The 13,804-nt window shown below is 34.5% G+C and overlaps 1 protein-coding gene across 1 annotated transcript; it reads left to right on the top strand.

Moving 5' to 3' along the window:
• Window positions 1-293: 293 nt before the first annotated feature.
• LOC110923073 (sodium/calcium exchanger NCL) lies at window positions 294-6,374 on the top strand. The gene is made up of 7 exons (XM_022167253.2): window positions 294-874; window positions 3,056-3,241; window positions 3,340-3,521; window positions 3,639-3,784; window positions 3,863-4,139; window positions 4,624-4,932; window positions 5,956-6,374. The coding sequence occupies exons 1-7, from the start codon at window positions 472-474 to the stop codon at window positions 6,202-6,204; spliced, it is 1,752 nt and encodes a 583-aa protein (XP_022022945.1). The 5' UTR covers window positions 294-471; the 3' UTR covers window positions 6,205-6,374.
• Window positions 6,375-13,804: the final 7,430 nt, after the last annotated feature.

Below are 13,804 nucleotides of genomic sequence, written 5' to 3'. Positions count from 1 at the left end.
CCTTCACGTCAACGTCACGTATGATGGGTGTGAGGATGGACAAAGAGGATGAATCTAAGAAAATAAGGGATGAGCCTAAAATATATATAGTATATGTTCTATGTATATGTGTGTATGAGAAGAATATGCAACAATTTTGTCCTTTACCTTTCGTCTCCAACGTCGCACCCCTGCCGTTCAGGACGACGAGCCTACCCGAAATAGTGTGGGGGGCGTTGCCGGGCCTGGACGACCCCACCGAGTGGCCTAAACAATAACAATAAACATGTTACAAAAATATTACTAGTTGATATTGATTGATACTTAACGTTAAAATAAAACAACACTAACAATGAAAAGTTAAAAGAAAAAAGATGGATACACATCCACTTTTCATGATTTTGTAGTTATAGAAACCTCTCACACAACCCCCCAACCGTCGCAACCCCCCAACCGTCGCAACCCCCGTCACCACCATCCACCGTCCGCCACATGGCTAACAATCACAAACCGCTCCTCCTCCTACTCCTACTCACAATCTCAACTCTCCTAATAATAACCGTCACCGGCCGTACAATCACCACAACTTCTTCACCGGATCTCGTCTCCGACGGCGTTAACAATGACCACAACACTTACAACATACTCCGTCTCAATCCTTTTTTATCCGCCGGAGAAACGGAAGCCTGTGAGCAGACCTACGGATTCATGCCGTGCACCACCACAACACTCGGAAACTTGTTTCTTATTCTGGTGTACGGTTACCTCATGTTTCTAGCGGCTACTTATCTCTCTTCTGGAAGTGAACTGTTGTTGGAGATTTTAGGTCCAGGTCTTGTTGGCGGTCTCTTGCTTCCTATGCTTGGTGCTCTTCCTGATGCGATGCTTATTCTCGGTATAGTTTTTGATTTCAAGTTTATATGTTACGGATTATTGTGAATTGGATGTGTGTTTTGATTTATGTTGTTGTTGACGGAGATGTGATTTTGACATTTTAGATCTCATGCGATGCTTATTCTCGGTATAGTTTATGATTTGAAGTTTGAACGTAACGAATTATTGTGAATTGGATCTGTATTTTGTATTTTGTTGTTGTTGTTGTTTCTGGAGATGTGATTTTGAGATTTGTTGCTGATCCGATTAGGTTAGGATCGTGTTAGATCTCATGCGATGCTTATTCTCGGTATAGATTACGATTCGAAGTTTAAACGAAGCTGATTATTGTGAATTGAATCTGTGTTTTGAGTTTTGTTGTTGTTTCTGGAGATGTGATTTTGAGATTTGTTGCTGATCTGATTAGGTTAGGTCAGTTCTAGATCTGATAGTTTGAAGATGAATTTTGAGTGTTTTTGAAGTTAAGTTGTATTGATTTGATTAGGTTAGTGTTAGGATTTTGGCTTTTGGAGATGCTTCTTCTGCTTTTCGATCACCACTATGTTTTTGTTCTTTTTGCTAGTTTTTGAATTTTGAGTGTTTTTGAATGTTTTATTTTACCTTTATACATGGAGTCAAATCAATTATAGATCACCACTATGTTTTTGTTATTTTCATTTCAAATGTTGCTTTTCTATATATTTTGTTGATTTGTTCTTTTTGCTAGTTTTTGGTCTTTAAAAAGCGAAAGTGCCAAGCACAAAAGGGCAAGGCTTTTCGTACTCGAGGCGCAAGTAATTATATAAAGGAAAATTGGTTTTTAATAAACCAACCTTTGCCCCATTGGTAAATAATAATCTTACCTACGTAATTGGTATACAATAATCCTACCTATCAACATGTTGGTTCTTAATGAACTTCCGTTAATTATTTTGAACGGAAGTTAGTTTTTAAGTTTTATTTATTACACAAACAACCCTGTAGTTATAATTTACTAGTTTTAACTATTTTGTAAAACAAAAAAAAACGTCAAGGGCCATGTAATTAAATTTTATATATACATATGTGTACTAGTTCCAGGTTTATCACAAACACCACTCGAAAATCCTCCTTTTCCTCGATTTTGATTTCCGATGTAAACAACTACCATCGCCACCGCCACCGCCACCGCCACCGCCATGGGAGTTCTCCGACGGATCAAGTAAACGACCACCAAAATTGGAATTTCGGACAAAAGAACTCAGCCACCGCCGCCGCGGCGTTGCCGCTGGCCATCACTCACGGCGCTGTCGCCGTCAAAAGTCCTCGCCGGACCAACAGCTAGCAACTGGTTGATATGCTTGTCAGACAGAGGATCGAGGGAGTAGAGAAGATGAGAGAGGCCAGTGTTTTGTTTGTCTGATTCAAAAATGAAGGGAATTAGGGTTTGTGCCATTTAAATAGCTAGGTTTACAACTACAGGGACTGTTTGTGTAATAAATAAAACTTAAAAACTAACTTCAGTTAAAAAAAAATTAACGAAAGTGCATTGAGTACCAACATGTTGATAGGTAGGATTATTGTATACCAATTACGTAGGTAAGATTATTATTTACCAACGGGACAAAGGTTGGTTTATTAAAAACCAATTTTCCTATAATTTTTATATGTTTCTATAGGTTTCTAGCATCATTTACCTAATATTTGGACACAAATGAGATTTATACATGTTATAATATTGAAATTACATACATGTACAACATGAAAAGCATGCTGTAACGGATTATTGTGAATTGAATCTCTATTTTGCTTTCTATTTGTGTTCCAACTAACTACTAATCTGATTAGTTTAGGTTCATGTTGGATCCGATAGTTTGAAATTTGAATTGAGTTTTGAATGGTCTGAAGTGAATTTGTATTGATTTGATTGGCTAATTTTCAATCTGGACGGTGTTTTTTTTTGTTTTTGTGTTCTATGTATATCTTGACTTTTTGAATATGCTTCCTTTGCTTTTTGAGTGTTTTACCTTTATACAAGGAGTCAAATAATTGTAGGTTACCACTATTCTTTTGTTGTTTTTATTTTTAAAGTCGCTTTTCTCCATATTTTGTTCTTTTTGCTAATGAACTGTCATTTTTATGATAAAGTTTAGTCCTGAAGGTAAAATCAGTTCTGGTGATTTTAGTGTTTGTATGCATCTTATGATGTACTTGTTTTTTGTAGTATCTGGAATAACTGGAACCGTTGAAGTTGCTCAAGAGCAGGTCTCCGTAGGAATGGGTTTATTAGCTGGTTCAACTGTCATGCTTATTACTGTGATATGGGGAACCTGCATCAATGTTGGCAAGTGTGATATAGAGAACTCAGTTGCTGTAGATAACAAAGATACTAAAGGATTTAACATAGTTGGTATCTCTCAAGTCTTTATTTCATGACACAAACATGTATTTGAATTTGACGACTGTTTAATGTTAATTCCGGTGTATATTACATCTGTCATACTGCAGGATCTGGTGTGAGTACCGATATTTGGACAAGCTATTCTGCCATGATTATGGCCGTATCTGTGCTTCCGTTTATCGTTGTTCAATTCCCACAAATTATGCATTCAGATTCCGGAAGACACTTGGCAGTTTTGATCGGTCTTATTGTAGCAGTCTCTCTTTTAATTGCATACTGCGTTTATCAGGTGAATATTGATAGTTCGATTTTTGATACTGCAATGCATTTCTTAACGGTTTGAGGGTTATTGTTTTGTATTGTGGCTCTTTAAGCAGTCGATATATAAATTACATGTGTTTTTCAGGTTGTTCAGCCTAAGTTGCAAAGAAGACGTCTTGCTTTTGCAAAGCATAAGCATGTAAAATCAAGAATCCTCAAGTACTTAAAAATGCGTGCACTTGGACGCCTATTAGATGATCACGGGAAACCTAACAGTGATGTTCTAGAAAAGTCAGTTTATTTACATCTTTTTTCGTTTGTATTTGCGATATGTGCCGTTTGCTAATAACCTTAAAAAACCCATGACAGGCTATTTTTATCCATCGACTCGGATGGAGACGCGCGTCTCTCGCATTCAGAACTACGGGCTTTGGTTGTAGGAATGCGATTATATGAAATTAATTTAAACGAAGATGATGCCGTTAACAAAGTTATGAAAGATTTCGACACATCTGAAAACAATGAAGTTGACTTTGAAGAATTCGTTGCTGGAATTGGAAAATGGCTCGAGGAGGCGAAGGGTTCGAAAATAGATGCTCATATCGCTGGTCCTGACACATTGAAGTACATTCATGACTATTATGAGGTAAGCAGGTTGGGTCTTGCCGGGCCTGGCCAGGCTGTTCTAGAAAAATATTTGAGTAAAATGCCATTTTCGTCCCTGAGGTTTGGCCATTTTTGCAACCTTCGTCCAAAGGTTTGTTTTTCCGCATCTGGATCCAAAGGTTTGAAATTTTGCCATTTTTATCCGGTTTGTTAACTCCATCCATTTTTCTCCGTTAAGTCAGGGATATTTGTCTTTTTTGCTAACTTAAAGGACAATTCGGTCACCGAATACCCCTAAAAGAGACCGATCTACCCGTTAAGTTAACAAAAAAGACGAAAATACCCCTAACTTAACGAAGAAAAATGGATGGAGTTAACGGCCGGATGAAAATGACAAGATTTCAAAACTTGTGGACCCAGATGTGGAAGAACAAACCTTTGGACGAAAATCAAAAAACTGGCCAAACCTCAGGAACGAAAATGACAATTTACTCAAAGTATTTATAAAAGAATGTATTTTTCAGGAGACAAAGAAAGAGCATGATCTATTAGGAGATGATGCTGGTGAAGATGATGAAGAAGAAGGTGTAGACGATCCACGTGGGACAACCATAAAAGCTGTTTTGTTTCTGTTAATCGGCACGTTTATCGCAGCTGCTTTTGCTGATCCACTTGTAGATGCTGTTAGCAATTTTTCTACTGCCACAAGTATTCCTTCTTTCTTCATCTCGTTCATTGCTTTGCCTTTAGCAACCAACTCAAGTGAAGCGGTATCTGCAATCATCTTTGCATCACGCAAGAAGAAGAGATCTGCATCTCTTACATTTTCAGAGGTTTGTCTCTTACATTCACGATTAGATTTGATCAATTTGGGGAAATGGGTGGGTCAGAAGTGTTGGTCCACAGGCTGCAAATTGCTCCGAGTTATGCATTGTTGGGTTGACCCACAAACCAAAATGTTGTTGTCTAATTTTATAAATAGTTAATGCATTAGGTATTAGAGTAAAGTACACGAATGGTCCTTGTGGTTAACCAAAATTTTGAATTTAGTCCCTAGGTGTTAAAAAGTACACGGAGGGTCCATGTGGTTTGCACTTTGTAATGCATTTAGTCCCCAGCTAACAAATCTAAAGGTTTCAGCAATTTAGGGACTAAATGTATTACAAAGTGCAAACCACAGGGATCATCCACGTACTTTTGGTAAAAGTCGGGGACTAAATGCGTTAGAAAGTGCAAACCACAAGGACTATTCGTGTACTTTTGGAAAACTATGGACCAAATCCAAAATTTAAGTCAATCATAGGGACCATCCGTGTATTTTACTCTAGATATTATTACATAAAAAGGCTGGGCTATTTCAAAGAACCGTATATACTTCTACAAAAGTGCGGTTAAGTCGCTCAGCTTTTATTATCGATCAGGTGTATTTTAGTTTGTTTTCTGCTACAAACGTATATAAAAGTATAAGTGTAAGTGTAAGTAGTTAAAGTCCTCAAACTTTGTTTTATCTGAAGCCCCTGAAACTCTGAAAGATGAAAATTCTCCCTTTTATAACTTTTAGTCAAAAAAAACTTTTTTGGGGACCTCAAAACAATTATAAAAAAATGAGGGACTTAACCACACATTTTTGTAAAAGTATATAGTTTTTTTTAGGATAACCCCTTTTTATATATTTCAAAATAATCAGTTTTTTTTAACTGAACCATCCGATACGTTTGGGCTGAACCATAACCCAAACTGGACCGATTCACAAGAGTAATGGGCCAAGATCACCACCTCTAGATTTAACAATTTGAATAGGTCACTTTTTATATTACAAGTTTAAAGATTTTTGATGGCATGTGTTTTATGTGCAGTTATATGGGGCAGTAACGATGAATAATGTACTTTGCCTATCGGTGTTTCTAGCACTTGTATACGTGAGAGGATTAACATGGGACTTTTCTTCTGAAGTGCTCGTTATTCTGATTGTTTGCATCGTGATGGGCGTTTTTGGAAGTTTACGCACCACGTTCCCTCTTTGGACGTCTTTCATTGCTTTTGCCCTCTATCCGTTTTCCCTTATCCTGGTGTATGTTCTCGACTATGTTTTTGGTTGGTCATAGGTTCAATGTCTTTTCCAGGCGTCTTGCGTTTTGTATTGTTCTTGACCACGAGCTTTTTCATTTTGAAAAACGAGATCTGAAAAGAACCTCAGTTTATTGGCATGCGAATTGATGTGATCTTTTGTAACTAATATGGAAGTTAAATAATTGGCTTGATCCAACTTTCTAAAGATCTTGTAGACCACTGGACCAAGTTATAACTCACAAGTTTATAAGTTTATATAATTGTGTAAAGAGTAAACTGCCATTTTGGTCCCTGAGTTTTGGTTACTTTTGCCACTTTAGTCCAAAACTCAAACTTTTTGCATCTGGGTCCCTATGGTTTCAGTTTTATTGCCATTTTGGTCCAAAAATGAAATCAGGTCATACTTGTCTTATAAAATCCTGCAATTTTGTCATTTTCCTCAGGGGCAAATCAGGTCATATTTGTCTTATAAAATATGGTATTTATTTATAAAAAAAGAAATAATCATTTTGCTCCTGCGGAAAATGACAAAATAACAGGATTTTATAAGACAAATATGACCTGATTTCATTTTTGGACCAAAATGACAATAAAACTGAAATCTCAGGGACTCAGATAAAAAAGTTTGAGTTTTGGACTAAAGTGGCAAAATTAACAAAACCACAGGGACCAAAATGGTAGTTTACTCTTGTGTAAATCTATACGGGAAAATCATGAAAGTGATATACCATTGTCCCCTCTGGTTATGTTGGTAACTAATTACATATGGCCAGGGGCGGACCCACATTGAACGGGTCGGGATCTCCAGACCTCAATGTTTTTAAAAAAAATAGTAGATCTGGTATATTAAATTTTATAGGGACCCTATGAATACAATTAGGTGGACACCATAGAAATAAAAGGAATGCTGGTGTAGTGGTAAACCCCACTCTTTTACAACAAGAGGTCATGGTTTCAATCCTTGTGTAACATGTTTTTTCTGTTTTTTTTTAATCTAATTCAAACCTTGCTCTGACCTGACCCGAACGAAGACCGACCCGAAAATTTTATCGTTTTGTCATGAAAATTTTGAACACCGAACCGAAAAAATGGACCCCATTGAAAAAAAATCCTGGGTCCGCCACTGCACATGGCCAAGGGTTACGTGACACTGGTCATGTTAAATTTTATGCAAAACTATTTTCGTGTATCGTCTTTTCATCGCCTTTCATCACTAAAGCGTATGCTCTACTGATGAGATTAAGTTGTGTATTCTGACTTCTGAGTATTATTCGCTAATCTAGCTACATTGTTGGTATTAAATCCATGGAGTTCATAGACAGTTGTAAACCAACTTCTTAACTCATCTCAAAACAGAATTCAATATGAATCGGTGATCTTCTTATAGGTGACTATGATCCAAGTATATCAAAACTCTACAATTCACAAGATCACATGTTTTTGATGCACGATCATGGTGTTACGTAACTCCTGGTCGTATGTGTAATTAGTTACCAACATAACTATATCTAACAACCTAAATATAAATTTGTTTTAAGGATATTATTTGGTAAACAAGTTTCTTACAAAAGCTAATTACAAAGTTTAGTATGTATAATTCTTTTATACAAAACGATTATTGGAAAGCTTCATCACGTGATGATCAACTCTATGCTACCAAAAAGCCCATTTATCAAAGTGGATAAATGGCGGTAAGATAGCGAAATCAGTAGTTATTTGATTAAGGTGTCTAGTGTAGGGTTCAAATGAGAAGAAATTATTTGTAAGAAAAAAAAAGAAGAAATTTCAGCCAATAGAAATGCTTCATTAGACTTCATTTAATATTTGTACTTAATGTAACTATAAGGGTATATTAGTAAACTTACATACATTATTAATTGGTAGTTTCATCTTTAATAACTAACTATATTAAATTTGTAACTTATTTTTAAAATATATATTTTTTCACAAAAAATAAAAATAAAAATTCATTTATAGTGTAGGATAAATACGAGGCGTGTAGGATAAATTACGAGTTGTGTAGGATAAATTTCAATATGTGTAGGATAAATTTCGAAATGTGTAGGATAACTTTTGATGTGTGTAGGCAAAAATATTTAGTGTGGAGGATTATAGTCTTAATGACTAATTAATTAGTCAAACATAATAATAAATTAGATGAGAAATAAACTATTTAATGTTTTACAATTATACCCTTTTATTCTTTTTCTTCTCAATAAAATTTTCTTCTCAAATGAACCTTTCACAAGGTGTCTATTTGGTTAAAAAAACAATCGTAGTTGATGGAGATTTAGTGTGTAGTTATGCTTGAAACACCATCCAAACACACTAAATAAAGAAGTAAAGTCTCACATTCTTTTCCACACGATTACTCTATAGCTAAGGGGTGTTTGGCTAAGCTTATTTAACTAAAAAAATGGTCTTTTTATTAAAAGGATTTATTCACTTATAACTTTTTGAAAATGAGTTTTTAAAAAGTGTTTGGATTAACTTATGTAATGGAAAAAGCCAATTGACTTATAACTTTTTGAAAATGAGTTTTTAAAAAAAGTGTTTGGATTAGCTTATGTGGTGAAAAAAACCAATAAGTCAATAAGTTGTTTTTTAAAAGGTGTTTGGCTTAGCTTATTCATGTAAAATGACTAAGAAGATTCAAAAAGCCACAATGCTCTATGAAAAGTTATAAGGAGCTTTAAAAAGTCACAATATTCTAACTTTTCAAAACTGACTTTTCCTCTCTATATAAGAAGTCATTTTAAAAAGTCTTTTTGAGTTTGCCAAACACTTTTTCTCCTTATTAAGGGGCTGTTTGGTAGCCTCTGAATGGTCATTAAGAGGCTACCTCTTAATGGAACCATTAAGAATTTTACCAATGAGAAGATAGAAGAATGTGACATGTGATGATTTACCGTTCAGAGGTTACCTCTTAACCATTCAGACTTGAGGTTACCTCTTATTCATTCAGAGGTTTTAAACCATTAAGAGGTAGCATCTGAATGGTCATTAAGAGGCTACCAAACAACCCCTAACTTTTTATAAAAGTCAATAAGTTATAAGGAGGTGTGGAAAACCTTAGCCAAACTCCCCCTAACTACTTCACTGGTAAAAGGAAGAAGTAACCTACCAAGCATTGCTTCCAATACATAAGGTTGTAAGAACATCCAACAGTGGACCTCGTCCCTCTAGCAGATCGCTTAGTATGTCATATCATTATCCAACAATAAACCACTCCAAACCGCCACCTCATTATCCACTTATCACCTATTAATTCATTTAATCTTAACTATATAGGTTTTGTATAATGTATTTTTAATATATCTATACTATATAATAAAAGAAACCATTTTGGGGACACTTGTCATCATATTAGGCCATGTCTTATTGATAATTATTATTTTAGTTTAATCTCTTCTAATTAATAATAGATAATCCTTCTACTAAATATTATTTAGTTTAATTATTACTTTTATATTTATCTATTTACTTCAAATTCAAACTTAGTTATCAAATTTGATATTAGAGTAAATTACGATTTTGGCCCATGTGGTTATATCACTTTTACCCTTTTAGCCCAAAAGGAATTTTTTAACATATGAGCTCTCAACGTCCTTTTTTCTAACCCTTTTGCATCAAAACGTCTTTTTTTCTAACCCTTTTGGCCCCTAAAAGTAAATGGATGGACTTAGTGTTAGGGGCCAAAAGGGTTAGAAAAAAAGACGTTGGGGGCAAAGATGTTAAAAGATTCATTTTTTTGGCTAAAAAGGGTAAAAGTGATATAACCACAGGGGCCAAAATCGTAATTTACTCTTGATATTAACTATATATTTGAACGTTTTGTTTAGTTTGGTATCGCATAGATTTTACGAAACTTAAAATAAAATTAACTAATATTATTTATCATTTCTACATTTACAAGTTTTAAATAAAGGGTTAAATTTATTGAGACTTCGTTACATTTACAAGTTTTAAATAAAGGGTTAAGTTTATTGAGACTTCATTAACAAATTTTACTACAATAGAATAATCTATTTATATCAATCTAAATATATATCTAGGGTCGGGATTTAGAGAAAACGGTAGAAAGTGTGAGAATGGTGAGAACGCTTCTCGATCGTCCGATCAAAACAATCTATGGACTAGATTGGCGGGGTGACATTTTCGTAAATAACATCAATTTTATTACGTGGACGCGCTTCATTAAGGGTAAAAGCGTCTTTTGACTACTCCAAACAAAACGCCATCTCATGGAAATAAAACGCCAAAACAAAAATCACACAGCATTCTGCTAAAAACGCCATTAGATATAAAACGCCAAACTTAATTATAGTAAAATCCTGCCTAAGAAAACTGCCAAAAAAATCCTATATATACAACAACTCAGACCTTCAATTAAAAAACACAAACAAAAACCTCAAACGCCATATTTAATATACCATTCGACTGATAAACGCCAGAAAACCCAAACATCAAATATATTGCTGTCAATAAAGTGTAGCTATATGGTGTGGACAACATTGTCAGTTATCTTTCTTAACTGAGGATTAACAATGTTATCCAACACCATACAGCAACACTTTATTGATTTTAGCATGATCAAATTTACAGTTTTAAGATGGTTTATTTTGTGGCGTTCTTTTTCTTGGTAAAACGCCAAAAAAGATAACATTTTGGCTGAAAGGGTGTAAACTAAATAACATTTTGCTGCATGAGATAGACAAAAATTATAGAAAAAGAGGCTGATTTCATACGAAAGTCGAAGCACCCAGTGAAGATGCTTCAAAAGAAGAAATAGACTGGTGACAGTGAAGATTTGAAGATCAATATTTATTTTGTTTAATTTTCTTTTTCAGTTGATTGTTATTTAATAAACAACGCCATATCTAATAAAAACGCCAAAAAAGCAAATGTCTTACACCTTTGGCGTTTATCAAACCATCCTAAAATTACTTTGGACAGGTATTATAAAAAAAAACTTTTTTTATTTTCCTTTTCAGATGATTGTTGTATAATAAAAACGCCATATATAATAAAAACGCTAAAACAGCCAAAATGCTTGTTTAAACGATATCATCCCGTTAAACGCTCCAAAAAACTCCCAAGCTATAATAAAATTAGTTTGAAAAAGTATTATAAAAAACCCAAAAAATAAAAAAAATAATAAAAAAATAATAAAAAAATAATAAAAAATAAAAAACAAACTTGAAAATGTAACTAGAAACAGTAACTTCAAATCAGAAAAACTGAAGATAGGGAAAATTTATTATATAAGAATCTAAAACGCCAAACTTGAAAGTTGGACGTGTTACAGACTTCAGAGATAAAGCTTGTCAAAAACAATAATTACAAACAATAACTGAAAAGACGAATACTTTATTATAGTAACGCACCGCCTAACTTAGGCGCCAAAAAGAGATCCTATTAAATGATACATCTCAGCAACTTCCATTTGATCAAAAAAAAAAAAAAAAAAAACAAACAAACAAACGCCAATACTACTAAATACCACTCACTGTAAAACGCCAAAAAAAATCAAAGATGGCTAATATGCTTTCTTGGATATTCAGTATTGTTATTCGTCAAGTTTCACTGAATGAATTGTTAGGGGAGGCGAGTAACTAAGTAAGATTTTGCTGCATGAGATGGATTAAAATTCAAGAAAAAGATACTAATGCCAGTCACATGGCATTTTGTATTTTTTGTTCTTGAAGAAGGCTTGGATGAGGAGAAGAGATCAATGACACTGAAGAGTGGGATGATGATAAATGTCACACCCCAACCAATGGCGGAAACATCTGGATGAGACGAAGTGTGAAGATTGCTCGAGACATCATAACGCTATTTGTGACAATAATTTAATAATCCAAATTTCATTTCCAAACTTCAAGTAGTCATCAATACAAGATCCCAAGTAACAACAAGTTTAATCAAAATAACAAACTAACATAACCAAAATTCGATACAACATATTAAACCTAACGTCTAAAGTGTGTATCTAGGCATCGTGCTACCTCTTTCATTTCATCATCATCAACCTGTAACATGTTTAAAATACAATTCAATGCAAAAGCAAAGGCGAGTATACAAGTTTGGTACATACATAGCATAAGATAAAAGTGTGAACAATCCCTCATAGCAAGCATGCGATTCAAGATAAACATTAAATATGGCATGTGTCTAACATATCAAACCAAGAAAACGCAACTTGCTCATGACATAACCAAAGTTTCAGTAGAGGCGGGTCGTTAATCCTATAGCGCTACATATGTCAAGGTTTGGCTCGTACGAAGTTAATGATAAGTTCAACACATAAGAATCACCCAAATTTAAAGTATCAAGCCATCACATATACAAGCATGTTATAGGAATGTTCATGTGTTTAGACAAAAGTTCATGTGTAAGTTTCAATAGGTAAACATGTTACACCCCAAAAGTGGTAAAAGTAAAAAGGGGAAAAATGGAGTATACTCACGGTTTACAAGTCGTGACTTGAAGTTCCGAGAGCAAGTTGGTGGATGGATTAGTTTGGAGCACCTTGTCCTTCTACACGGGAAAGCAAAGGTGTGTGAGTTTGGGGGAAATCGGAAGATTATAGATTCGGAGTTTAATATGTATAAAAATAACATAAGTGAAAATAATCATCTTGTACACATAACTCTTGTTCTTGACACTATTAAACTCAAAAGAGTTGGTATGATTTCATGGATTCAAGGATCCATTAGAGTCGTAACAAGGGCATGGTCATAGATGATGTAACATATTCTTAACAAGTAACTATTAAGTTATCATCAAGTTTAGTTACTTAGGTATATACATATAGGGTAACTTAGATAGTATAGATTACAAGTCTTAAGATTCAAGCATGAGGTAGGAGATTAATGTCTCCATTTAGGTACCTCTTTGTGACATAGAGTTCATACATGAGGTAGGAAGAACAAGCTTCCATTTAGGCACCTCTATTGTTCACCACTACACTTGTTGTTATAAACAACAAGGAGTGTCATGAACATACAAGTATTAAGGTAATAACAACAACTAATCTATAGAAAAACATCAAGTGATGAGTGGATTCTTATGAAGGATAGCCTAGGCTAAACCAACCATCACACATACATCAAGTTTCACACTTGAACACTACTTGTGGGTAAAACCCTAATTAAAACAGAAAGTTTGTGAGGTTTTAACCTCTGATTTAAGTGTCTCAACCATGTTTTTAAGCTTAACCAACCATAAGAGAGGTTGTAAGCATTGGGACATTGGTGTGAGATGTGTTTGACACAAGTTGGATGAGAAATAACATGTTGTTGATTAATAGTAAACAAAACAGAAAGTTTTAGTCTATTTTAGGGCAAATCCAAGCATGATTCTTCCAAGGAAAAACCAAGGATTCAAACCCAAGGACATAACAAAGCAATAGGAAGAAGAACCAAGTGAATTGGTTAAGAAATGAGCAAGTTACACTCACTTTAGTGAAGTTACAAGAATCTGTCCAAAACTCAGATTTACTGCAGATTGAGAGTGAATTTGTGAAGATTAGAGAGTTGTGAAAGTGTCAAATGGGTTGGAGAAGGTGGGTATTTATAATGGAGGAGTTAGAAGATGATTGGAGGTGATTAGAGGTGGATTAAAGGTGATTGG

Source organism: Helianthus annuus, chromosome 11 (assembly GCF_002127325.2).
Source record: "Helianthus annuus cultivar XRQ/B chromosome 11, HanXRQr2.0-SUNRISE, whole genome shotgun sequence".
Lineage (NCBI taxonomy): Eukaryota > Viridiplantae > Streptophyta > Magnoliopsida > Asterales > Asteraceae > Helianthus > Helianthus annuus.
Note: the sequence above shows the minus strand (reverse complement) of the source record. Positions and strands in the feature narration are given on the sequence as shown.

Coding starts and splice junctions, on each gene's coding strand:
- LOC110923073 (XM_022167253.2), top strand. CDS start 472: ATGGCTAACAATCACAAACCGCTCCTCCTCCTACTCCTACTCACAATC. Junction 875..3,055: donor TGATGCGATGCTTATTCTCG/GTATAGTTTTTG, acceptor TGTTTTTTGTAG/TATCTGGAATAACTGGAACC. Junction 4,140..4,623: donor ACATTCATGACTATTATGAG/GTAAGCAGGTTG, acceptor TGTATTTTTCAG/GAGACAAAGAAAGAGCATGA.